The sequence below is a fragment of the Dromaius novaehollandiae genome, chromosome 3 (genome assembly GCF_036370855.1).
Source record: "Dromaius novaehollandiae isolate bDroNov1 chromosome 3, bDroNov1.hap1, whole genome shotgun sequence".
NCBI lineage: Eukaryota > Metazoa > Chordata > Aves > Casuariiformes > Dromaiidae > Dromaius > Dromaius novaehollandiae.
This window is the reverse complement of record NC_088100.1, coordinates 93,650,926-93,675,949: the sequence shown is the minus strand read 5'-3', so window position 1 is coordinate 93,675,949 and position 25,024 is coordinate 93,650,926. Positions and strand designations below refer to the sequence as shown.

General features: G+C 56.4%; 2 protein-coding genes across 2 annotated transcripts; both read left to right on the top strand.

Annotated features, from left to right (window-relative positions):
- The first annotated feature begins 231 nt into the window (after positions 1–231).
- Positions 232–15,643, top strand: NFKBIE (NFKB inhibitor epsilon). The gene is made up of 6 exons (XM_026122962.2): positions 232–705; positions 12,953–13,055; positions 13,659–13,890; positions 14,121–14,209; positions 14,531–14,779; positions 15,132–15,643. The coding sequence occupies exons 1-6, from the start codon at positions 383–385 to the stop codon at positions 15,195–15,197; spliced, it is 1,062 nt and encodes a 353-aa protein (XP_025978747.2). The 5' UTR covers positions 232–382; the 3' UTR covers positions 15,198–15,643.
- Positions 15,644–17,170: 1,527 nt separating this feature from the next.
- Positions 17,171–23,227, top strand: SLC35B2 (solute carrier family 35 member B2). Its single transcript, XM_064509521.1, has 4 exons — positions 17,171–17,325; positions 18,910–19,103; positions 19,598–19,758; positions 21,068–23,227. The coding sequence occupies exons 1-4, from the start codon at positions 17,315–17,317 to the stop codon at positions 22,004–22,006; spliced, it is 1,305 nt and encodes a 434-aa protein (XP_064365591.1). The 5' UTR covers positions 17,171–17,314; the 3' UTR covers positions 22,007–23,227.
- The last annotated feature ends 1,797 nt before the right edge of the window (positions 23,228–25,024 follow it).

The window sequence follows — 25,024 nt, the reverse complement described above, 5'->3', positions numbered from 1 at the left end:
AGCCCCCGTCTAGGGGAGGCTGGCGGGAGCAGGGCGGGCGACCCGGGGCGCCGCGTCCGCGCGCGGTGCCAAAGCCCGGGGCCGGGGCCGAGCCGCGGGGCCGGGGCCGGGGCCGGGTCGGCGGGCGCGCTGCGGGGAGGCGCCGCGGAGGCGGGCGCGGGCGCGGGCGCGGGGCCGCTGCCCGGCGGCGGGGGGAATCCCGGGCAGGCGGGGCCGGGCGCGGCTGAGTCAGCGCGGGCAGGAGGAGGAGCCGCGGCGCCTTAGCCTCTGCGCCGGCCGCGGTCGCCGGCTTTCCGGCCATGAGCCCCCCGGCGCCGGGGCTCGCCGCGGGGTTGGGGCCGGGGCCGGGGCCGGCGGGCAGCGGGCGCTGAAGCGCTGCGGGATGTCGCGGGCTGCGGGCGAGTGCCGCAAGGAGGCGGCGGGCTGGGAGGGCGAGGAGGGGCAGTGCGACTCGGGCATCGAGTCGCTGCGCTCGCTGCCGGGCGGGCGGGAGGGGCCGGTCGCCGCCGAGACCCCGGCCGCCGCCGCCGAAGAGCGCCTGGACTCCAGCTACGGCTCCGGCGCCTTGCCCGAGACGCTGCCCGGGCTGCCGGCCGCCTGCCGCGCCGAGCCGCCGCCGCTGTCGCCGTCGCCGTCGCCGTCGCCGGAGGGGCTCAGCCGGCAGCAGCTGGAGGCGCTCACCTACATTTCGGAGGACGGAGACACGTGAGTGAGCCCCGGGCACTCTGCCCTCCGCTCCGCTCCGCGCCCGCCGCGGGAGCCGCGCTCTATCCCCGCAGGTGCCCCCGCACCGCTGCTCTCCCGCGGGGCGCAGAGGCGCCCTCCATCCCCTGCCAGCCCTGCGCGTGGCCCCCTCGGCTGCTAGCTGGGAGCCGGTGCCGCAGAGATAAGGAGGTCTTTATCTGCAGTGGTCCCACCGCTGGTTTTCTCCCGAGGAACACCCAGCAGGCCGGGCTGTGGAAGACTCCCTGATCCCCTGTCCTAGAGCCTCTTGTTTCGGGTCATGCGCAGGTGCTCGGCTCCGTGGCATAGGTTTGGGTGGATAACCAACAAGTCACCTGAGGCAGGTCCAGCGGGGCGAGCAGGGATAGGCAACCCTGCTCCTCTTCCTGCCCTGTGCTGTCAGGGTGCAGGCAGCATGGCACAGAACAGACCTGCTGCAGGAAGCCAATTTCCACTTGCTGTGGGGCTACTAGCAACTAGATGGTGGCGTGGGAGCAAATCAACCCCCCACCCCCTTCCCTGGAGGATGCAAAACTTCATCACCAATGGGGCTGGCTTGTCTGTGTAAGATGGCATGCGAGCAAGACCCAAAACAAGATCACCTATGCAGAGCAAGACCTAGTGACAGCTCTGCTAGGCCCACAGATGCTACTCAGCTGAGCAACCTGTGAACTAGTTGTTCTCTGGTCAGAACCATCTTGCTTTGCCTACCCACCAGCTGAGGGACAGTTCTCTACAAATTTGTGTTGCACGCTCTGCTAAGGGGCAGCCCTTCTGAGTCTCTGTGATGGAGAGAACAAGTTGCTCTTGATGAGAGGGGCTTCCCGCATTCGTAATGCCCTCTTGAGAGCAGAAACTTCGTATTGGAGGTATTTGGGTTGGCTTCTGGTAACTGCATTCAGCTAATCATGTCTCTTTCCTGTTGTACATTCCCTCAACGGAAGATCTTAATCATAAATGAGGGCAGAGTGTGAGTGAAATATGCTTGCAGCTGAGAAACGCAAAGCTTTGACCCAAACGCAGGCCAGAGTTGAATACTGAGTAATGGTGCAAGAGGAAGAGAAACTAAGAGGCACTAACACGAGCAAGACAGATGAATTTAGTGGTGTCCATGCAGCAGGCTTAAATAGGAGCTGCAAGGAGACTCTGTCCTTGCCTGGCAAAGCACATTTGTCTCTGAGGTTGAAGATGAGATGGGAGCAAGACCAAGTGTTTACTTCCTGGTTAGCAAGGAACCTGTACATGTGCTAATTAGTTAATTAATGTTCACTGTGGGATCTGCTCAGAGGATTGGCTGGAAGTCTCGCAGCAAGCAAGGTTAGACTAAACGCAGCCTCCCACGCTCCCCAGCGGGGTGCTTGGATAGCTTTCTAGTGCTGTCCTATCTATATGCTGGCTCTGCAGATCCTCTGCATGGGAAAATTCGCTAGCTTACGCAGCTGTCACTCCAGAGCCAACGTGCACACAGAGAGAACCACAGGTCTTAATTAGGCCGGTGGAAGTAATGCTGCAGGAAAGCCCCCCCGCCCCGGTCCCGTTATGTTACGTTATGCTGTGCCAGGGCTCACCAGTCTCTCTTCTTTAGTGAGCCCAGTACATGCAGCTGTTTGGAGATGCTTTTCCTGTTTGAGTCTGTCTTGCAAGGTGGCTGAACCCACTGCTTGTCAGACTTGCTTGGCTAGAACATAACGCAAGCATCTAATTAACTAGGGAAACATTAGTTGGCGCTGCCTTAGTTACTCTAGGCAGGAGAGGCTTTCAGAGAGCTTTCCAAGCCGTTGCAGTCACTCCTCTGTTTTCCCTCATGTGCAGTGCAGTTTAGAACAGGAAATCTGTAAAGAGGGAGGGAGTGCAAAGTCTGCTGTTAGTGCAGCTCGTACAACTTGGGGCTAGGGAGATCAGTGCAGGGAGTCTGCTTTCCTGAGATCTGCTCCCAGTGCTGGGAAAAGAACATATTCTTGTGGTCAGAGTGGTGAGGTTGTGGACTTCTGCCTCTTCTATTCCTGACTTGTCTCCTGACTCTGTGAGAGAGGTAGGCGGCATTTATATTTAGCAATGCTGAACATCTACCACTCCACTCGATGCAAATAGGACCATGAGCATCCAACATCTCCCTGAACTGCCACCACTTTTCTATGCAAAAACAGATTGGGGCTAATAGTAATGCTAAAGTCTAAGGAAAAATCACTCATCACGTGATTGGAGGTCTCCAGAAAAAAGGGATCCGATGGCTGTAGGCCGCTTCCTTTTCATCTAGCGAGGCAGACCTCACAACTTCTTTTCATCTTGGTCAGCTGCACTTTACCTCGTGTCCCTTGCTTGAATGTCTGCCACAAGACAGATCCAGGACAAGGCTCAGAATCATAGTATCATTAATTTTTTCAGCAGAATTGGGCAATAACACTTCCCTGTAATCGCTGTAATTCTGGAAATACAAAAAGTTCAGGGTTTATTCAAACAGTTCCTGTTTCTCCAGCTGTCCCTGCTGGTACCAAGTGGAGAGGAGCACTGTGCTCGCACAAAAGGAGCTGATGAAAGTATTGGGTGCCCATCTGCACTACCCTTCCAGCATGCATAGCTTCCCCAGGCTTGCCTACCCGTGCCTCCCCGAGACGTGTGTGTGGGGTGGGGGGTGTTGCGTTTGTCAGTCTGGCACTTGTGGCAGAAGTATACAAGGTGAAGCAGAGGGGACAAGCATGTGCTCAGACGGTTAAAGTCTCAGCAGGATCTACCTTGGATTACTTCCTGCCACTTCCGCAGGAGAAGAATGTTAATTGAGGCAGGATGAAGCAATGGGGCTAAAACTGACTGTTCACTCCCTCAAAATTAGAGGGGCCTGGTTATGTAGGAAGGAAATTAGCTAACACAGGAGGTGTGGGTGTAATGGCCAGTGAAATGTGTGGGTACCTCCATTTGAGCAGCCATCTTCCAAGAATCGTTTCCTAAAACCTCAAACCCAACCACCCCCTCCCCAGTGCAACTGGTAGTCTCTCTGCCTTGAGGAAGTCAGAGCTGTAGTAACTGGGCAATGGCACATCAGCCTTGGAGCAGGATCAGCAGAGCTGGAATAGCAGGAGAGGTCAAGGAATGGGAGGAAACCTGGATGGCGGGTGCACTTAGGGCAACAATACCCTGGTTATTCTGTGTCAGGGTAGAGAGCAAGGCCTGCCAGAAGGCTGCTCCCTTGCCCTCAAGCTGTCTCCTCCAAGCATCTGTCTCTTACTTTTGAATCAGCTCCTTTTCTGCTGAATTGAATCCCAATGGGATTGCTTTGCGTGGAAGTGAAGAGAGGGGCTTTCCAGCTGCAGGAATGGCTAACTCTGGGCAGGCCGCAGTTTGTTATCATTGTGCCCTGGCCTCCAAACAAACTCAACCTTTGTTAGGAGTCACTGAGGAAACCCCCTTGTTGCTGGCCTCACCAGGCACGAAAGCTTCAGTATCCTGGGAAAGCGGTGGGTGTGGGGCCAGCTCCAGTGGGGTGGGGTGGGATGGGATGCAACAGGATTGTCTGTTGCATTCCAGCACTAGGGAAAACCTCTCCATTCGCTAGGGCTTGTGGCACCCTTTGCCAGCTCTAGAGAGACAGAGTTGATTTATCAGTGTAGGAAGTTAGGATGAGTTTCCCCTCTCTAGAACTATATGTTCTATCTTAAATGTTTTCCTTTCTTGCTGTCATGGTCCTTGGGCCATGTGTCAGTTTATGTCATTGGTAACTGATGCCACAGTGATGGACTCCTTGGCAGTGGGCAGCTAGGCAGAGTGTAGATGACGCATGTCAGTATGCGTAGTCTTGCTCTGAGCCAGTTGGCCGTGTTGTGCTGCAAAAGGCTTGGCACTACACCTCTGCAGAAGGGCGGTTGCTTTCTGCACGAGGCTCTCTATGCAAAGTAGCATGGCTTCTCTGCAGGGGCGAAGCTCGGGAGTCCCCAGCTCAAATCAGAGAAGAAAGATCTCGGCATCCTTCAGATGGAAAATGGGACAGAGCAGTTTTGGTCAGGCACATGTGTGTAGGAGGTGGGTAGTGTCTTGGGGAAAGAGGGTGGCAGAGGAAGCCTGACTTCCTCCTTCCACTAGAGACAACTGCTGCCATGTCTGCTGATAAAAAATCACGTGCTGGTGACTTGTGGGCTGAGATGCATTAACAAGGGTTCGGGGAGAGTTAATTAAGTAAATTTTGGTCCCCGCAAGAACTGATGTTCTGGGCTTTCCTCCCAGTGATGGTAACTGGCAGCTGTGGTAGTGAAGGGAGTCTTTCCCACTGAGCCCTTGCCTGCATGGGTAGCCACTAAGTATCAAGCTTCATCTTGTAGGGCCAAGAGTCCCATTTAACAACTGACCAGCATGTGCCAGCCTTAACTGTCCCATGTCATGTGGCCCTGCTCTAGAGTTCTTCTCCATTCAGGGAAATAGAGATCTTCCCCATTCAGACTGTCTGCTCCTGTGTTGCTACTTGCTCAGAGCCTGCCCTGCTGAGTACAGGTGTTGCTGAATACTCTGTACCCTCTGGATCCCAGCGTGCGTGCTTGCAGGCATTGCAGACTTGGGGGAAAACTCAACATGTGAGAGCAGAGAAGAGAAACTGCTGTAAAAGAAAAGAGCAGGGGACTGGAGGGACACAGTTTTAGGGGAAGGATTAAAGAAGTCCAGTGCAGAGACCATACCTCCTTGTTTCTGGTAGGGCTGAGAATCCCTCTGCTGAGCTATGCTGGGTTGTTGCTGGCCACCCAGCAGTGGGATGGCCATAGTTAATGGGAACTGGGGACTGGCATCCTGCAGTGGAGCTGGATGGTCTCACAGGGCCTTTCCGTGCCTAATGCTTGCATTCTCGCAGCCTGAGTCTCTCCGCTTTGCTTTTGATTAATAAGCACGTGGCACTTGTCGGATGTGTTGTGTGATTGCCTCATGCTTTGAGGAGGTGCCTCTGTATCAGAGGCTGTGAATCACGTGTGCCAGTGGCTGGGCACTCGGTTGGCTTCACTTTCCCCCTGCTGCTCCATGTACTCAAGATTGGGCATGCAGGACACTAGCTGGTGCCATTTAAGAGGCACAGACCTCACGACAGATATGAGCAGGCATGCAGACAAGGAAGCCCTTATCTCAGGGGACAGTCCTCATGGGACCCAGTGTGGCCTCTCCCTTCTGTGGGCCAGGTTCTGGGGTCTTATGTCTGGCAGAACTCTTCTGTGAGTAACTGATCTCTGGAGAGCTAGTCGGTGCAAACGAGGTTAATGGAACGTGGCTTGGACAGATTTTGAAACCTTTGTTTTGCTGCTCTTCTTTTTTCCTTAGGGGTTTGGAAAGCTCCTTGTCCCTTTCAATTGCCAAGCTAGTTCAAGTCCATCCCTGTCTGCTCCTTAGCACATTGATGGTGTGGAGGAGAGAAGAAAATGAGGCTTAACACGTGGCTGGCTGGAGGGAGGAGATCTGCTGTGTCCAGCTCCCTTTGCCTGGACTGTCAGCTCTTGCTCTGTGCGTGTCAGGACTTGGGTTGGCAGGGAAGGCCTTGGAGCTCCCTAAAGTGAGTGCAGGCTGCTGCTCTGGGCAAGACTCCTTTAGGATGCCTGTCTGCAACTTCTTACCTGAGTTTTCCCCAGACGCCAGAAATTCCTGCGTGTTGCAGGGTCACACACATGCATAACACTTGATGTGACATGGGTAAGTCTTCTTAGGTGGGGATTGGTCCTCTGAGGTAGGGATTTTTCCCTGTTCTGATGACTTCAGTCTGGCCTAGAGGAAGTTTCTTCAGACTTTCCGCCTGCACAGATTTACCTTGGAGCTGGGGGGAGACACAGGGAACTTCGTCAAGAAGGCAAGGAAAGAATGGCTGGAAATTTCCATGCCCTGGGTTGCAGAAGCCCGTTGTCTGATTATAATAGATCACTTGAAATGGGAGGGCTTTGGGTCCTTGCACTCTGCAGGCGGGCTTGGATGCTGAGCTCAGCTGAATTACTGAAGAAAGGTTTGGGTTTGTTGTTGTTATTGCTTTTTTTTAAAAATCCAGTGTGGATAAAAGAGGAGTCAGATTTGACTGTGTAGGAAGAGAGGATGTGGGGTCTGAGCTGTGAAAGTGGTTACTGTGCTCCTTTCAGTGAGCTATGTGGGATGGTCTCTGCTTCCCAGAGACAGGAAGTCCCACTGATTAGAGCAGATGCAAGGGTGAAAGGGGAGCCCTGTGAGATCCTAGACCCAAAGCTTGTGCCTCATTAAAAGAAAATCCTGTGGCAGTGAGGATACCTTTGCAGGACTGTAAATGATTGTTAGGGTGTGTTGCACAGGCTCTGACAAAGTCCAGGCACTGTCCTCTTGGAAGAGGCTGTTCTGACCTGAAGATACCTGTGTGTGTATGGAAACTGTAGGAGGGTGTTTTTGCTCCTTGATGAGCAAGAAGGGGAATCTGGTCTGTTTGAAATGGAGTTGTGTCAGCTGGTGAACCTTTCAGGTTGTTTCCTGGTTTTACTGCAATCCTTCATCTCATTTCTCAGCCTGTGTCTGTGAAACTAGCTCCACCTTTCTGGGCTGGGATGGGCTGACCCGCTTTCTGGCTTGCCCCATCCCTCTGGTGACTGCACTGCAGGACAGACCCCTTGTTTTGAAGAGGGCAGTCCAAGTGCACCTGATGTTCAGTATTCCTGTGATCTGAGGCCCATCGTCTGCTCAAAATGCTCAAACCTGTGGGTGCAGAGTCCAGAGGCTGGGAGGCAGGGGCTGCAGTATGTGGATGAGTCACGAGGCACCTTCGTTTCTCCACCTCTGCTTCTCCCACCTTGGTGTGTGCCTGAAAAACAGGGTGCCTGCTGCCCTATCTCAGTGCCTCCCCTGCAAGTCAGCCCTCAGTAGCCCTCATTCACCACCTCCTGCCCTCATCTGCCAGCACCCAAAACATACTCTCTGCAGGGTGACACAGGAAGGGGGAGGCTGTCTCCCCTCTCTGTTATTTGTTGCTTGCAACCCCCTCTTTGCCCCCAGGAGCAGCAGGCTGGGAAACAGAGTGGTGCTGCCCAGGCTGGAGATCAGGGGCACTTGGGCCCCCCCTTTCTACCTCACTGCCTCTCCCCAACTGCCTTTCCAGCAGTGCTGCCAGAGGAGCTGGGGAGCTTCAGTTCATTTTCAGTGAGGTCTCTGAAGACAGAAAACTTGAAGCATTCACTAGAGAGCGATCCCGCTGTGCTCTGGCTGACAGGGCTTTGCTTCCTGCTAGCCACAGCATCCTCTCAGCCCCCCTCAAATCACAGCTGTGTGCTGCCCTGGGGAGGAGAGAAGGAACCTGCAGAAGTGTGTATGGGAGACCCAGGGCAGGAGCAGAGAGCACAGGGATAAGGCTACAGCTGGCTGGGATCAGTTGCTTCCTCAGAGTGGTCAGGGGAAAGCTGGAACAGTTTTAACAGAGCAGGACAGAATTGCATTTGTATGGAGGGAGGAAAGGAGCCCAGGGCTGGGCTAGCAGGGGGCTGCAGGGCAGGACAGTGCTGTGTTTTCTGAGCCTTCTGGCAAAGGTTCATGCTGGTCTCCAAGGAAGCAGTTAGCAGGGCAGGTTAAAGGGCTGGAACGGGAGAGCAGGATTAGTGTGGAATTCCCCTGCTGTTTTCCTCTCTGCTATCTCTCCTCTGTATTGCTGCTGATGCCATTTCCTCCTGTTAACAAACTTCTCTTGTGTGAACTGTTTGCATGATTTCCTACCCATGTGCTTAGAGAAAGCAAGGAGCCAGGAGCAAATTCTTCCCGCTATGGTCTGTGGACTGTGAGCTTACCTGGAGAGGGAGAGAAATTTGTCAGAGCAAACCCTGTTGGATGCTCGATCCCTTGTCCTAGATACTTCTAGTATGAGTTGGTGAAGTGAAAAGCTGCTCTGAGGGACAAGGTTCCTTGCTCTGTGGCTTGGGGGCGGATCTCCATGGCAGCCCCTTTTCCAGAGGGAGGGGAAAGAATAGCTGGGGAATGGAAATAATTTCATCAGTTCTGCTTGTGTGTCAGAGCAGAGTGTCACCCTTAGCCCGTTCTCCTTGCCTTTAGTTGCAGGCACCCTCAGCAGACATGGACACTTTTCCTACCAGGCACTTCAGATCACTTGCAAGCCTGGGAGTTGGACAGCACTGTGGAAATGGGCTGTGCCTCATCCAGGACCACCTCGGACATGGCAGTGCTGCATGTTCAGACCTGGGACTATGCTCACCCCCAGGGACAGCTCTGACCTTTTTGCTATCCATGATACCATGGATATCTCTGATGATAGGTAGATCATTTTCTGCCATGGCTGCTCTCTATCCATGGACCTTTGCAATTCAGAGCACTAAAGAGTCCCCTTGTCCCAGGATGGAGCTAGTGAGCAAGCGGAGAAGCTGAGGACGGACCCAGCAGTCTACTCCTAGGCTGGCCATGCTTTCCCTGCCACAGCTCCTCTGTCTGCTGCCCTTTCCAAAACTCCCTGCTGCCCTTTCCAGAAGTCCCCACTGCCCTCCCCCATGGCTGCAGGCATGAGTGTGGGGAGAGAGTGAGCAGGGAAGTGGTGCAAGGCAGAGGAGAAGCATGCAGGTGGCTGAAGGAAGGGCAGAGGTCTGAGCGTGGTGTGTGGCAGGGTAGAGGGCTTCTTCTGGCACAGGCATGGGGCTGGGACTGGAAGAGGACAGGTGTCTAGCAGCAGATGGAGATCTCTCCATCCCCACTCCCCTGGGTTCGTGGCTCAGCTGTGAGCACTGCGTGCTGGCAGGTAGCAGTCTGCCAGTGGCCTGGCCTTGTGGCTGCTGTGCCGAAATGGGAGTTGTGCTTCTAGCCTTGGCTGGGATAAAGCAGGGATTCACATGGCATCTGTGCCTCATGTCTCCTGGCGTTAGGAGGTTTGCAGGTTAGCAGGAGACAGTCCGAATTCCTGGCTCACGTCACTGTAATGCACCTGTCCATGGCAAAGACTCCCTCTCCCCATGCCTATGCGCGCACACACGCACGCGCATGCGCACACACGCAATGGGCTCATCCCACTCTGGTGGCTGCTCTGTGGTTCCCCTAAGTAGCTCATGGCTCTTGCACCCATTTCAGGAAGTCAAGGCCTGGCAACAAGGAAAGAGGAGAATTAATGCAGAAATGAGAGCACAGGAGAGGGCTGTGTCTGGGTGGTGAAGGAAGTGGGAGAATGGAGGGGGAAACCAATCCTTAGAAACAGGCATGTCCCAGCTTCAAGGTGAAAACCTGAGCTCTGCCTGGGTGGGAAAAGTCATTGGTTGTATAATTTTTAATGTTTCTGCTGCATAGGTGTCCAAACTTGCTAGTCCTCGGCTTCAGCTCTGGGAGCTGAACCCTGATCTCCTGGCACTCAGCCACCTCGTTGAACTGCAGAGCCACCAAAGCCAGGAAGAGTGAGGTGCTCGCGGGGGAGGCAGCCTGGGGTTTCCACCTCACGCGTGTGACTGCCCCACCTGCCCCATGTGATGATGTGGGCATGACGTGGGGAGCTGCTGAAGGGACCGGGGGATTCCTGGGGTGGGGGGAGGTGTGGAGGCTGACTGCAGCGGGGTGTGACCCCGACGTACACTCTTGCTTGGTGCGGCTCTGTCCCCCGGGAGCCAAGTTTGGCTCTGGAAAGTGAAAGCAGCAGAGGCTTAAAGTTCAACCTGAATTGCCTTGGAAAGTCCCCTGCCTGAGCAGTCTTATCTGTCCTATACCTGAAAAAAGGCATATCCTGCAGCTTCCTCCAACACGTGGCACTTGGGAGTGGGTTTGGAAGGACAGGGGCTGTCCCTGAAAATGGGCAAAGAACACCTCGGCACAGGTGCCACAGCCTTGTCTGATCGAAAACCCACTAGGGAATCTCCCTGTCTGGATTTACCAGGGCTAGGAAAAGCAAGAGAGCATTGGGAGAGGGCTGTGCCACCATGTGAGTTTTGCAGCTGGCCCCCTGGCTCTGCCCCCGCCCAGCAGCCCCCGCTAGCCTGGCCCCAGGCCCTCTTCTTGCTCCTCGCTCCTGCCTCACGACCCTCCGCCAGCCCAGCCCTGGGCCCTCCGGCTTGGCCCCTGCCCCACGCCTGCTGAAGGATGCTGCCTCCTGTCCACGTGGCCCCTTAGCCAGACCTCTGCCCTACCTCACAGGCCCCCTCCCCCTCCCCCTGGGAGCACTGGCGGCAAGGGGGTCACCCCATGGCGTTGCGGAGGCAAATGTGGGTGGCCTCTCCTTCCAGCGGGGAATTCCCTGCCTCTGTGTGACCTGGGGCTTCCCCGGGACACAACCTTTCAGGCACAGCCTCTCCCCTGGCGGCAAGGCAAAGAGGAACCTGTTTGTTTTGTCGCCAGAAAGAGGACTTGGTTGAGGGTCTCTCGGGTCCCACGTGCTGGCTCGACCCTTGGGCAGTGCTTTGGAGGAGGTAGCACTGTAGCCCTTCTACCTCCCTCCAGCCTTTGAGGGCCACGTGGCCCTCCCATCCCTTCACCTTGTGTATCCTTGCCCTGCAGCCCAGGCCTCCCTCTTGCCCTGTTGTGGGGAGACTCTGGGTTAGTGACCTGTGGGGTACCCACTTTATCTTGCCCCAGGAGCATTTGCTCCTGTTTTTCCACGTGCTGCATTTCCTTGTCAGGCGGCAACTGGACAAAGAGCAGAGCCCATGCTGGGGAGTGTGTCATGTAGATAAAGGACTTCTGGAGGAGCTGGCCTCTGGGCTGCTCAGCAAATCCATGTCCTTCCCCTGCAGCTGAGTAGAAGGCAATCCCTAGCCCAACTTCACCTTCTTAGGGCCAAGTATTGCTTTTTTTGTGTGTGGAGGGATGCTGGCTGGTCCCTCACAGTTGCAGGTGGCACCTGGCTCTCAGGAAAGCCTGATGTTGGGGTGTCTGGCCAGGGCTGCCGAGGCTAACAGAGCTCTCACTCTTCATCCCTCGGCCCTGCCTGGCTCTGCCAAGCAGCGTGGGTGGCATGAGCTCGGTTAGTTAGAGTTCGGCCTTCAGTTGGAGCTGATCCCTCCTGGAGATAAAAGCAACCATGGGGCCCCAGCATGGTGAGGAGGCAGCACAAGGCTCATCTCTGTCATGAGCCTGCAGAGTGGGAGCTGACGCCCACTCGTTCTTGTTGGTGCCCCTCACCTGCACGCGCCTGCGAGCTCAGCCTGCAGCCTGGGAGAGGGGAGGCAGGAGCCTGCTGTCAGGCTGCCTTTGGGTGCAAGCCCTGAGGGTGCTCCCGTGCTGAAGGGGATGGAGACCCTCTCTGGCAGGAGGGAGGCTGGGGAGCAGAAGTATGGGGCTGCTTGCTGGCAGGCTGGAGCTGAGCAGGTTAACAATGCAAGGCTGGAAATTCCCTCCCAGCTCACTTCTGTCTCTCTCTCGCTTCTGTTCTGACTGCACCGAGGACAGCAAGGGCCGGCGTGACACTCACACAAGTGCAGTTTGCAGGCTCTCGCTCATGGGCCTTGTGGTGAGGCAGAGGAGGGGAAGGGTAGGCTGGAAATAAAACCTTGGGCTGTGAAACCTCAGGCTCTGGAACCATCAAACAGCTATGAATGCCATGTCTGGAGGAAAGGAGCTCTGCTGGCCACCCAGCTCAGTCGAATATGCTGAGGCTGTCTAGTTCTGGTGTCCCTCTGCTCTGGCAGGCTCTGTGCCAGCCTTGCTGTGGCAGGGCCAAAAGGGAAGGGTGTGGAGGAGAGGAAATTGGCGTGGACTGGCAGATAGCTTGGCATGGGGACTGTGCTGTGCAGGTGATCTTGGAGGGCTGCCAGGCTCCTGCCCAGCTTTTGCTGCCCGCCTTTGCAGAGGGGAAAGCAGAAGTGTCGTGCGTAGCCGGCAATAGGGGAAGTGGAATTCCCCTGGCAGCTGCCACAGTCCAAGCCTCCAGTTCCCTCCGCAGCATCCAAGCCCAGCCCGCGGGCTCTGCAAAACGGATCCCAGGCTCTTCGGATCTCCTCAGGCTGGAGGCCTGGCTTTGGACAGCTCTCGCTAGGTTTGAGTCCTGTGTATGTCGTGAGGTCGAAGGAGGACCCTTTAGCTGCTCAGAGGGGACAGAAGGGTCACATCCTGCTGTGATGATCAGGTTGAAGGTCTGCCCGGGGGAGTCTCAGGCTGCCTTTCTGTCTTGCTACTGGGCTTCCCCAGAGAGAGGATAGGATCGCAGAGCTCTGAACTGGTGGGAAGGAAAGATAAGTGGGGGCAAGGCGGGGAGATTATTTCTCCATGTGGCTGGAGGATCTGTGCTCTTGATCATGACACTCATCACTGTTGTTTTTTTTTTCCCCTCCCCTCTTTATCCCTTCTGTAGGTTGGTTCATCTGGCCATTATCCACTGTGTCCCAGATGTGGCTCTCTGCTGCATTGCTCAGCTGCCCAGAGAAGTGCTGGAGATCCAAAATGACCTCTTCCAGGTATGCAGATGTAATGAGGAAGGAAGGCAGGTGCCACAGGCTGCTTCCTGAATAGGTGCCAAATCTGCCTGTCCTTTTTCCAAGGCTTCCCCCACCCCCTTCCTCCAGAGCTTGGTGAAGGTCCGATGCGAGCAGTCTCTTTTTGGGGAGGGGCAGAAGGCTGCAGGAAGTATCCTGAAAGGGAGATGACTGCTCCCAGCACCACATGGTGGAAGGGATGCCCATGCAGGCCTCTTACCACACACACACCTGGGCAGCTGTCAGACAGCTGGGGCCCTGAGACATGACAGACAGCCCCAGAGGGTGGAGCAGCCACAGCATGACCATGGTAGAGTAAATAACCTAGGACAGGGAGGTCTGCCTGTTGGGATCGGCAGTCTGCATGGGTGATCCCCGAGCTGAGGTGCGGGGAGCAGCTGGGCAGCAAACCTTTTGCGGCCTCTCTGTGACAGCCACACTTAGCCCTGGGACAGAGAACCACTCCTACACAGCAGCCTGCCCACGCTGCTGTGGTGGTTCGTGTAGGTTGGCATTGCTGAACAAGCCTGTCTGGCCTGCTGGAGATCCCCCACTTCCTAATTTTTGTCCCCACATCCTCACTAGACCCCGCTCCACTTAGCCGTGTACCTGGAACAGCCCAGCGTGATCCAGGCGCTCATCCACAAGGGAGTCAACCCCGGCCTGCAGGACCGCAATGGCAACACCCCGCTGCACCTGGCCTGTGAGCAGCAGCGGGTGCAGTGCGCCCAGCAGCTGCTGCAGGGCACAGTCCTCCCAGACGACACAGCCGAGCCCAGTGGGCACCAGCAGGACCTGCAGCTCCAGAACTGGCAAGGTGAGATCCGGGGGCAGCCCAGACCTGCAGTGGTGGGTGCAAGTGCCAGGCGTGCATCTGGAGCTGCGGGGTTTGTGTGCAAGGGGGGCCAGCTGCTGTGTCTGGGTTGGAAACTGGATGTTGCATCTGTAGCAAAACTGGGTGTGTAACAGTGGGCTCAGGGCTGGGCTTAGCATGCCTCAGGGTGACCTGCAGTGACCATGGCATTCTCTCCTGTCTTTCCACCCCAGGCCTAGCTTGTCTGCACATCAGCACCTTGAAGGGGAATATCCAGATGATGTCTCTGCTGCTGCAGAGTGGGGCCAACATCGATGTTCAGGTAATGTTGGGCACGGTGCCAGGGTGCTGCTCAGCAAGGCTCCTTTTTGCATCCACAGTTCTGTGAACTCCCTCCAGCCTCGGGGCTCGTACTGCCAGGCAATGTAGAGATTGCTGTGGGGCTTGGAAATGCCAGATTTTGAGAGAGCAGAGAGGAAAGCCTTTTAGGGGCTATCAGGTGGCAAGGGGAGATTTGGCTGCATGACTGCAGTCAGGGCAGGGGCCTGCCTCCTTTTCACCCAGCCAAGGGGGTGCAGATGGGTTCAGGGAGGCCCATCTGAGGGGACCCTGCACCCATGTCCTTGTCATCTGCTTGTTCCAGGAGGGCACGAGTGGGAAGACCCCATTGCACCTGGCTGTGGAGTGCCACAATCGCAGAGCTGTTCAATTCCTGCTGCACAAGGGGGCGTACGTGGATGCCCAGATGTATAACGGGTGCACCCCGCTCCACCTGGCTGTGGGCCGGAAGGATGCTGCCATTGCTGCCATCCTCTCGCACTCTGGGGCTGACACCCTGCTGAGGAACATGGAGAATGAGACGGCCCAGGACCTCGCTGATGGCAACGATGATGTGAGTTTGTGAGTGGGGAGGTCTGTGGCTCTCGAAGCATGTAGAGGGGTGCAGGAGTCGGCTGATTTGGAGCATAAACAGAGGGGAGCTCCTGCTCCACTCTGGGTCCTCTCAGGAGTTTCTAGCCATGCCCATCCCAGCCTCCCCCATCGGGGTACATGTTTGGCACTGGGGGACAGTGGGGTGGCTGCCTGTGGCCTTGAGCTCTAGGGAAAGCGCAGGTGCGGTTTCTTGGCACTTCCCTGGGGAGGTGGGAGTCTGCAGGGCTGGCTGGGCAGTTCTGGGCCCCTACCCCAGCTTGGTGGAGACGTGACCCTGGATCCTTATACCTCTGTACCCTTGGCCTTTGCAGCTCCTCGCCTTGCTGCCCTTCGATGACCTGAAGATCTCGGGGAAGCCTGTTGTGTGCTCTGAATGAGTGGCTGGACAGCTTTGGCCCGTAGGGCTGCCTCCTCCCTCTGTGCTGTTGCCCTGATGCCTGCTGGGACATTGTCTGCCTGCAGTTCAGTGGGTACAGAGCCAGCTTGGGAGACATTATTTCCCCCGCCCCCCTTGGTGGCCTCGGGCTGCCTTCCCACATGGAGGAAGGTGGCACCATGAGCACTACAGAGGGGGATCTTTTCATTTAGGACTTCTGATTGGCAGGGTCTGTGCTGCAGACCAGTGGGACTGAATTTCCTGTCCCTGCCATGGAGCTGAATTTTAGGGATCTCCAGGCTCCAGCTTACCCAGGGAAGGAGCAGGAATGGACTCCTTCTCACACTGTACAGTGGATGGAGCATCCTTCAGCACCCCTGAACACTATCTGAATAAGTGTGGGGTGAGGAGAGTTAATGCTCTAATAAATGTTTGTTCTTGCTGTGAGTGTTTGAGGTCTCATGTGATCTAATCCACTCCACTCCCCCGCAGCATCAGAAAGGCAGAAAATTACCTTGGGCCCCTGGCCATGTGAGGGCTGCAGGTGTTTCCCATCCTGCCCTAGCCTGCCTGTACCCTCGGGTCCTGCTGCCTTCCTAGCACAGCAGCAGGTGAGCAGGAGCCCTGGCACTGCATGCAGTGGAGGTTGGCAGGGAGGCACAGAAATGGGGAGGAAGGCAGGAGAGTCCCTGCTTGCAGAGCCTTTCCAGTGCTCAAGGCCAGCCCTGGGGGATCCCAACCTGGCACTGCATTCTCATGCTGTCCTTCCAAGCCTTCTGGCACAGGAGCTGAAGACAGTCTACAGGAAGTGCTAGAAGACCAGGTTATTGATTCCTGCTTCTGCTATCATGACTGACACCTCTCTGCCTTACCGTGCCTTGATTTCCTCTTTGGCAAAGAAGATGGAAAGATCCTGATCCACATCCTGGCTTGGGAGGAGATGGTGTTTAAAAAATATAGGGCATGGGTCTTTCCTGCACTTCAGATTCCTTGAGGCTGAAGGCCAAGGAGGTGGCAGGGTTATCTCCCCATCCCTCCTGCTGTGCAGCTCAGCGCCCTTCCCTGCCCCCTCCCCAAGCGAGAGGAGCACGTGCAAAGAAGCATTAGGGAATCAAGGACCAAAGGTGCTGTGGGAACGGAGACCCTGAGCGTGTCTTATCCCACCTCAGCCAGGGAAATTCCCCACTTGCTGCCTGGGATCAGCTGCTATTTTTTGGGGCAAATCCTGGATGGTGCAATCAGCTGAGATGCTCCAGACCCAGCTGCCTTCTTTCTCCTCCCTTCTTGGAAAGACAGATGCAAGGGAATGCTGGCAGGAAAGCAGCACGGGCTCCCCCAAGCTTCTCTGGAGCTTGTTTGGTCTCTTCAGCAGCCCTTGCCTGGATTGCTCCAGTTTTTTGAGCCTCCCTCTTCCACCATTTGGCAGGACCTCAACCCTGCTGCAAGCAAGCAATGTTCTGCTTGCTGGTCTCGACCAGCACCTACCAGGACCAGGTGCCACGCAGTGCTGCCTTTCCGGGGCAGTGGACACTCTCGCCTCAAAGTGGCCTACAGCGGGAACGACGGGCGCTGCTGGGCCGCGCGGGCTGCAGGGGGCGGTTGTGCAGGGAGAGAGGAAAAAGAGGTAGAAACAATAGTGATCTGTACTATTTTTCTTTTTTTTTTAATAAATTTTTTTTTTCAAATGAGCGTCTTGTACAACACATGCTGGGCAGCCACCCGGCGGTAGCGCCGGCCACACGTCCCTGTCTGCAGCGGGGCCGGGGGCACGGGGCAGGCCTCGCCTTCGAGGCGGCACCACCAGCGCAGGCCCGGCGCACCGCACCGACGGCCTCGGCCTCGGCCTCGGCCCCCTCCGGGCCCTTCGCAGCCGCCCTGCGGGGCTCGGCGGCGGCGCGGGCTGCACCGCGCAGGGGCCGCCGGGCCTCTGCCCTCCGGGCGCGTTTTCCGCCGGTTCAGGCCGGGCCGGCGCGAGGCAGCGGCGCCTCCGGGCGGGCAGGGGGCGCTGCGGGCGGCGCGGGCCGCGCACGCCGGGAGGCGGCTGTTCCGCCGCCGCCGCCGGGAGCCGCGCGGAGCCGGCCGGAGCCGCGCGGAGCGGAGCGGGCGCCGCGGGGCGCCATGGCGCGCAGGTGGGCGGCGGGGGACCGCGGCGCGGCGGGGCGGCGCCGGCCCCGAGCGGACGGCGGCGCCGGCGCCGGCGGGGCCCCGCTGCCCCCCGGCCCCGGTCGCGCCGAGGGCCCGCACGGAGGCGCCTGTCGCGGCTCGGCGCCTGCGGCGGCAGCGTGGGCCGTGCTGCGGGAGCCTCGGCACCTCTGCAGGGGCGCCCTGCCCTGAGCCGCCTCCCGGCGGGCCCGGCACCCGCAGCCCGGCCGCGGCGGGTGGGAGAAGCCGGTTAGGCCTTTGCGAGGGGGGCGGTGCGGAGGGGCTGCAGGCCGCGGGGCGTCGGGGCCTCCCGCCCGCGCGGCTCCGCGCCCGAGTCTCGCGTTGGGGCCGCCGGGGGTTACGGCTGTGCTGTGTCCGGGCAAGGCGCGTCCCCGTGGGCCTGGCTCTCGCTGGGATTAACATCTTCCCCTTCTCCGGCCGCTGCCTCCCCGGAGCCCAGTTCCTCTCCGTGGCTCCTGTAGGTAGCCAGCCCCACAGCACCCTCCCCTGGTCCCCGGGGCCGCAAAACGGCTTTTCGTACCGAGGAGACGGAGGCAGGAACGGGGCAGGGACCCGGGGCACCTCCTGCCCTGACACGGGAGGCTGCCTGGCCCCCAGGCCGGGTCACTGTGGGAGGGGAGGGTGCGGGAGGCCTGGGGCGCCGAAAATCATTGCCGGCTTGCGCCATGCTGTTGTGTACCTGGTGCTCCCGTTCGTCGTGTGGCCTCTGTATGTCACAGGATTACCTGGGTGAGGGGATGGCAGAGGGAAGAACTGTCTGGGGCACTGCTGCTGGATTTAAGCTGGCTAGATTAGCAGCTAATGCTGTATTTTAAGAATATTGGTTACCCTGTCGGATAGTGCTGGTAAAATTCCAATCAGCAAGCTGGTGGCAAAGTTCCCTCCCAGCCTTGCGCTCTGGCTGTGTCTTGCTGAGCGGGCAAGCCCTGGTAATTTCCGCTGAGCTGCAGGGAATGCCTTGGCATGGCTGCATGCTGCCCCGGGGCTGCACACTGCCCCGGCCAGGAGATGGGAGAGGCTGGCAGCCCTGGCTCCTCCGCCGGGAATCCTCCACTTGCCTGTTGCAGCTGGAGAGGGAAGCTCTGAGCCGTTTGCTCTGAAAGGAGGGCTGCTCAGACTGTGGGCTTGAAATGTGAGCTGCCAGGTAGAAGTTGCTCCATTTGATGACCTTTTTCCACCCAGGGGCTGCACTAAAGTTTAACTTGGAAAAGTTTCCCAAAGCATTTAATGCAAGGGTGTGTTGTCAAAGCCAGCTCATTAGAAGCGTTCAAACATCCTGTCTGAGCCTGGAAATCAAAGTTGCTAAGGCCACGTGTTCCTAAGCCAGAGCAAACGGTGTTAACAGAAGCAAAAATAAACGTTGTGCTTGCGCTCTTGAACTCCAGAGGGCTTTCTCTGCTCCATGTGCTGTGGCAGTTGCTGCCGTCGCTGTGGTGGGATCTGGGTGCTGTGTGCTCGCGGGGAGTGGGCTGGGAAGTGAGTGGTGCAGACGTGCTGAACGGAGCTGGCCTTGTGCCAGTCACTCACCGCCCGGCTCCGTCTCTCTGCAGGCTGTGCATCCCCCTCGTGCTGGCTGCTCTCCCTGCCATGGCTGCCGGTGAAGAAGTCTCCGCTGCCCTGCAGGACTCATGGGGCGACTTCTGGCTCTTCCGTTTCTTCATTAACGCTGCTGGCTACGCGAGTATTGTGGTGCCAGGGTTCCTCCTCATCCAGTACTTTAAGAGAAAGAATTACCTGGAGACAGGTAAGGGGAGCAGCTTCTCTTGTACGTCCTGCCTCCCTGTGAGCTCTCTGTCACCTCTGTGAACCCCATCAGCGTGGATGAGAGGTTTCTTTGACCCTCTGTTGGACAATGTCTGAGCTGCTCACAGAGCTGCCTCCCAGAGCTGTCCAGGAGCTACCCTGAAACTCTCAAATTTCTCTGAGGCCCTTGCGCCAGTACATGTGGAGGTGTTCTCTGAACAATTCGGAGTCTGCCTGAGGCAGCCCAGTCCAAGGGTGCTTAAGTAATACAAGAGCTCATCTTGACCTGCTCGCTCTGCCAGTCTAGGCAGGACTTTGGGCAAAGCAGGAGGTGGTTTCAAGCCTGCTCAGGGCCCCAGGCTCTGTCTAGCACCACATGTACTGTAGTGAATTGGCTAGTGTGTGTGGGGGGAATCTTCCCTTCCCAAGCCAGTGTGGGTTGTGGTCCCCCAGACCATGGCTGATTCTTTTTCTGTGTCCTCTTACCCCCTTCAGGCCGGGGCATTTGCTTTCCTGTCATTAAATCATGTGTATTCGGCTCTGAGGTGAAGTCTGCGCACCAAGAGGATGGCTCTCTCCCGGCCCGAGCAGAGCCCACAGAGTCCACTACAGCTCGACAGGTCTTCAAGCTGCTCTTCTGTGCTGCTGGCCTGCAGGTAGGAGCCCTCTGCATGTGTGTGTATGTGTGGCCATCCCACTCTGCAAGGAGGAGGCAGACAGCAGGTTTGTGGCCACCAGCTCCTTTACGTCGACGAATGCAGCACTGTCCTTGATCCGGGCAGGGCTGGAGGCTGAGGCACAGCCTCTTGGCCAGGACAGTCCATCATGACTGCTGTGTGGCCTCTGGAAGTCCATTCAGCTGGTGTCATCAGGGTTGGGAACTCTCGTCTGTCCAATCAGTGTCATCTGCAGTCATGGATAAAGAAAATTCTGTGATTCAGCATGGTTAAGGCTGCTCTTGTTCTGGCCCCGCTGCAGATCAGGGTGACAGACAGTTTGACCCCTCTCATCTCTCAGGCTCTTCTCTAAGTCTCCCTCTGGGGGTGGTGTGTCCTATCCTTGATGGACTGGATTTGGATACCGAGGAGAAGTATTCAATCCAGCTACAGATAAAGAGGAATTTTTAATCATTGTTTCCTTAAGTCCCAGTTACAACCCGAGTGACCTTAGGAAGGACAGCTTTCTGGTCTGTGAGGACTAAAAATAGAAAAGTGGGCAATCGTGATACAAAATCAACATGTCCTGCAGCCAGTAGAAGACAGCCATGCTCTGGCCTACTCTCCCAGACCATTCAGATCTTTTGGGAGGACACCCATAAGTCATTTAATCTCTCTGTGCCTCAGTTTCCCAGAAGGGGGTGTGTGGTGAGAGGATGACTGTGTTACTTCTGTGAGGGGCTTGGTACTGTGGCACCAGGGCTGTGTGAGTAGGGGAGGTGATAGGCAGCCAGTGGTCTTCCCTGGAGGACAATTTCCTCTGCTGGGTTTGAAACTGGAATTGCTTTGGACAGAGGAACTGGGCCTAGGGAGTTGGAAGTGAAAACCGTGCAGAGGCCACTGGGAAAGTTGCCAGGAGCTGCCAGGGGAAGTTGGCACCAAAACCACGACTGTGCATCAGTGATGTTCTCTGATCCTGTCCGTCTGGTTCAACAGGCAGCCTAAAACATAACCATTCGTTGTACGCTGTTTGCTTTGTGGGCTTCTCTTCCCTTGAAAATTGTAGCCGTACACTGAGAAGGGCTGTTTTTGCTTGTTTGGGACTGGATGTTCCTTGCTGTAACTATGTGAGATAATGGGTTCCCAAAGATGGGGGCAGCCCCATCTCACAGTGTCTCAGGAGAGTACTGCCATGCAGAGGATAAGGCCGTGCTGGGACAAGCAGGGATCTCCTGGGGTCCATTCTTTATGGTTGCTTGTAGCTGCCCTTGCTGGTCCTGACTCTCCTCGTGTTCCTCCTGCTGCACAGGCCTCCTACCTGACATGGGGTATCCTCCAGGAGCGTGTGATGACAAGGACGTATGGTGCCACTGACACGGACCCTGGCGAGAATTTTAAGGACTCCCAGTTCCTGGTGTTCATGAACCGCATCCTGGCCTTCACAGTGGCTGGTTTGTACTGCGCCCTGACCAAGCAGCCACGCCACGGCGCTCCTATGTACAAATACTCCTTTGCCTCCCTCTCCAACATCCTCAGTAGCTGGTGCCAGTATGAGGCACTCAAATACATCAGCTTCCCCACACAGGTGCTGGCCAAGGCCTCCAAAGTGATCCCTGTGATGATGATGGGCAAACTGGTGTCACGCAAGAGTTACGAGTATTGGGAGTACCTGACTGCTGCCCTTATCTCTGTGGGGGTCAGCATGTTCCTGCTCTCCAGTGCTCCCAACAGGCATGTGTCCACTGTCACTACTTTCTCGGGCATAGTCCTCCTGGCTGGCTACATCATCTTTGACAGCTTCACCTCCAACTGGCAGGATGCCCTTTTCACCTACAAGATGTCTCCTGTGCAGATGATGTTTGGCGTCAACGTTTTCTCCTGCCTCTTCACAGTGGGCTCGCTCTTGGAGCAGGGTGCCTTGCTGGAGTCAGCACGCTTCATGGCCCGCCACTCGGAGTTCACAGCCCATGCTGTGCTGCTGTCGGTGTGCTCTGCCTGTGGCCAGCTCTTCATCTTCTACACCATCAACCAGTTTGGGGCTGCTGTCTTCACCATCATCATGACACTCCGCCAGGCCTTTGCCATCCTCCTCTCCTGCCTCATCTACGGGCACACTGTCACCGTCGTGGGAGGGCTGGGTGTAGCTGTTGTCTTCATGGCCCTCTTCCTTCGTGTCTACGCTCGCAGCCGCATGAAGAAGCGAAGTAAGAAGCTACCACCAGGCGAAACCCCTGTACAGAAGGTCTAAGGAACTGGGGCCATGGCATCTGAGCTGTCCCCGCTGTCCTGCCTCCGGTCGGGGGCACCTGCTTGATTTCTCCCTTCTTTGTGAACCCACTGAGAAGCAGGGTAGGATGGATAGGCTGGACCAGTGACTCACCTTTCCACCTGCTTTTCCTGGGGAAGGGGCTGGAACAAGCCCGGGGAAGCCAGGCATCCTTCGAGCTGCCGCAACTCCAAGCCTTTCCATTTGCCTTAATGGGTTGAGGCTGTCAGCCAAGGCATGGGTCTGGGAGCTCAGATCCAGGGAGAAAACCGGCATGGGGCTGCTGGGACTCCTGCCCTCACCCTACCTGTGACTCACAGCTTCTCTCCAAGGTCACTGGTGAACAAGAGACCCTTTTTCTCTGGCACCATCTTGCCTCACGCTCCTGCATTTCTATCACTACTACAGAGCTTAGTAGGAGGCAAGGGCAAGAAAAACACAACTTTATCTTTGCAACACCTCTATGTGAGGCAAGTGCCAGGCTGAGCCTGTCCCAAGAGGGAGCGAGGTGGAAGCTCTCAGCCCCCTAGCCTCTGCTCCCCAGCCAGGAGGTGCTCCAGGTGGGATAGGCATGGCTAAGGGAAGGACTCTCAGCCTGTCCTGCCCTAGGTGGGAGATCTGCTTTGGGAGAGCACTCTGGAGTCATAACCAGTACCTCCCAGTTTGGTTTTCTTGGTCCTCTGCCCCTGTTCCAAGTCGCTTTTCTTTGCTTCTCCGAATCCAGGCTGATTTTTATGCAGACTGAGGCTGGCCAGCTGAAGGCTTGCTGAGTTGTTTTAAGTTGCTTTTCGGTTACATCTGCTGCTGTCACAGGCCAAAGGCTGCAATGCCCAGAATGCCCCAGCACCACCTTGGGGTGTCTCTGTACCATGGTTTCTGGGCTTCGTACTTGCCATTTAGAAAAGCACAAATACTCCTTCTATTTCCTGCTGGCTGGAGGCATCAGTCCCAGCTTTCTTGGGGCCTGGCCACAACCAGAGATGGGGCAGAGTCCACTGCTGCGCCTTGTTCCTGCTCCACAGGCAGCAGGGATGAAGCGACTGGAAGCTACTTCCCCCAGCTCTTCCCCAGGAGCCCAGGTTTTAGTGGTTAACCCTTTTCTCCCTAACATAACCTGACTGACAAGCTGGCAGGTTTTGGTACTTTTGAAAGGCAACTTTTTTCTCTTTTTATTTTATTAAATTAAAAATATGCTGCATATCATGCCCTGAGGGTAAATGTTCATTTTTATTTTTCCATGTACCTGGAAGGAAGGGAGAGACTCCCCAACCCCTCCCATGTCCTTAGTCTTTCTAGAACAGTGAAACCTTCTATCTTTCCTTTCCAAATATAGGTGCATCTGCCTTCACCCAGGTGGGTATCAGCCAATTTTGGACGCACAGCTACAAGGCCTGATGGCACCTCTGAGCAGCAGTCTTGCCTGCATGACTGGAGAGCAGAGCCAGGATTGGACCTCTGCTTGTGCTGGCTGTGTGTAGGACACAGGCCTGCCCTTGGGCAGGAGTGGGGGGGTGGGGTGCACATGGAGAAGCTGTGAGTTTGCACTGACCTAATCCTGTCTCTGGCTCGGCTCATGGGTGCTTGATCCCTGTGTGGTACAGCAAGGTCAGCCCTGGCATCTGTACTGTGCAGCTGGATAGACAGTGCTGTGGCCTGCTGAGTGCCTGCCAGCCATGGCCTCTACTGCTGTAGCAAGGCCCTGGAGGAGCCTGTCCTTTTTTTTGGAGTGCTGCTGCACCAACACCAGTTCTGTATGTCCCACGGCAGAGCCAGCAAGGGGGCAGGGTGGGGTGTGAGGTGTATATCCCCATTTCACATAGGCCTGTGAAAACCTTGTCTTTAAGCTAATGCTGACCTGTCGTAATGAGGTCTGGGGTTGCAGATAGGAACTTGGCTTAACAGAGCTAGAGAAGGTGGAGACTCAGATGAGGACTAGGGGCAAGACAGAGAACAACACCGTATGGACAGGAGCTGCTTTTCACAGCGCTGAGTGAAGAGTGGAGCCCAGGGTGGGCTGGAGAAAGCAAGCAAGGCACTGCCTGGCAGCCTTTGGCTCAATGCTAACACTGAAGTGTGGCAGCAGTGGCGTGTGGTATGCGCTGGAAGAAGGCTGTGCTGGTACCAGTGCTCTCCTGATGCTGGTGCTGGGACAGCCTTCCTCACACAGCAGCAGCAGCACAGCCCTTAGTGGGGTTTTGCCAGGAACAAATGCACTGGTGGATGGGGCTGGTTCTTGTTAGATCCAGGGGGCCTGAGCCCACAGGTCAGTGGGCAGGCTGGACTGCAGGGGCAGCAGATGGAGGAGAGGGCTGTAGTCCTGGCACGCTCTTGGGGTGGGAGGGAGCAGAGTGGCTTATTAGCCCACCCTGCAGAGATAACAGAGCTGCTGCTGAGCACAGCCCAGGCTTAGCAGTACACCAGCAGCCCTCCAGCAGATGCACTTATATCTGTGTTGTAACATTATATCCTTCCCCTTGCCTCCCCTCCCTGGCTACAAATTCCCCCAAATGTCTTTCCCCATCAACTGCTGTCCCAAATCGAAAATGGAATAGTTTTTCTTCGGTCAAAACCAAGCAGTTTTTGCCTGCCAGGTTAAGAATAAGGAGACCCCTTTCTGATTTAAATCTAGTTCTTAATATAGTTCTTTTTCCCTTAAACAAAAAAAAAAACCACACACCACACACACAACTTTCCCCTCCAAGTTAAAAAGAATTGACTTCATTGATCCCAGCTATTTTGGCAAAATCCCTTCCTACAACACTGGGAACATAACTAGGCTTTTTTTCCTGTCCGTCTCAGGGAAAGAGAACCACCCTGAAGCACTAGCAAGCTCAGCTCCAGCACAGTCACATTAGCCAAGCAGTGGCCATGCTGCAGGGACACTGCAGGCAGCAGTGCTGTACCACGCAGTGAGAGTATGCAGCAAGGGCCTCCAGCTCCTGCCATAGGCTGCCCTCTGCTGCCTAGGGCCAGGAAGCCCCAGGGCTACGAGGCCTGGCT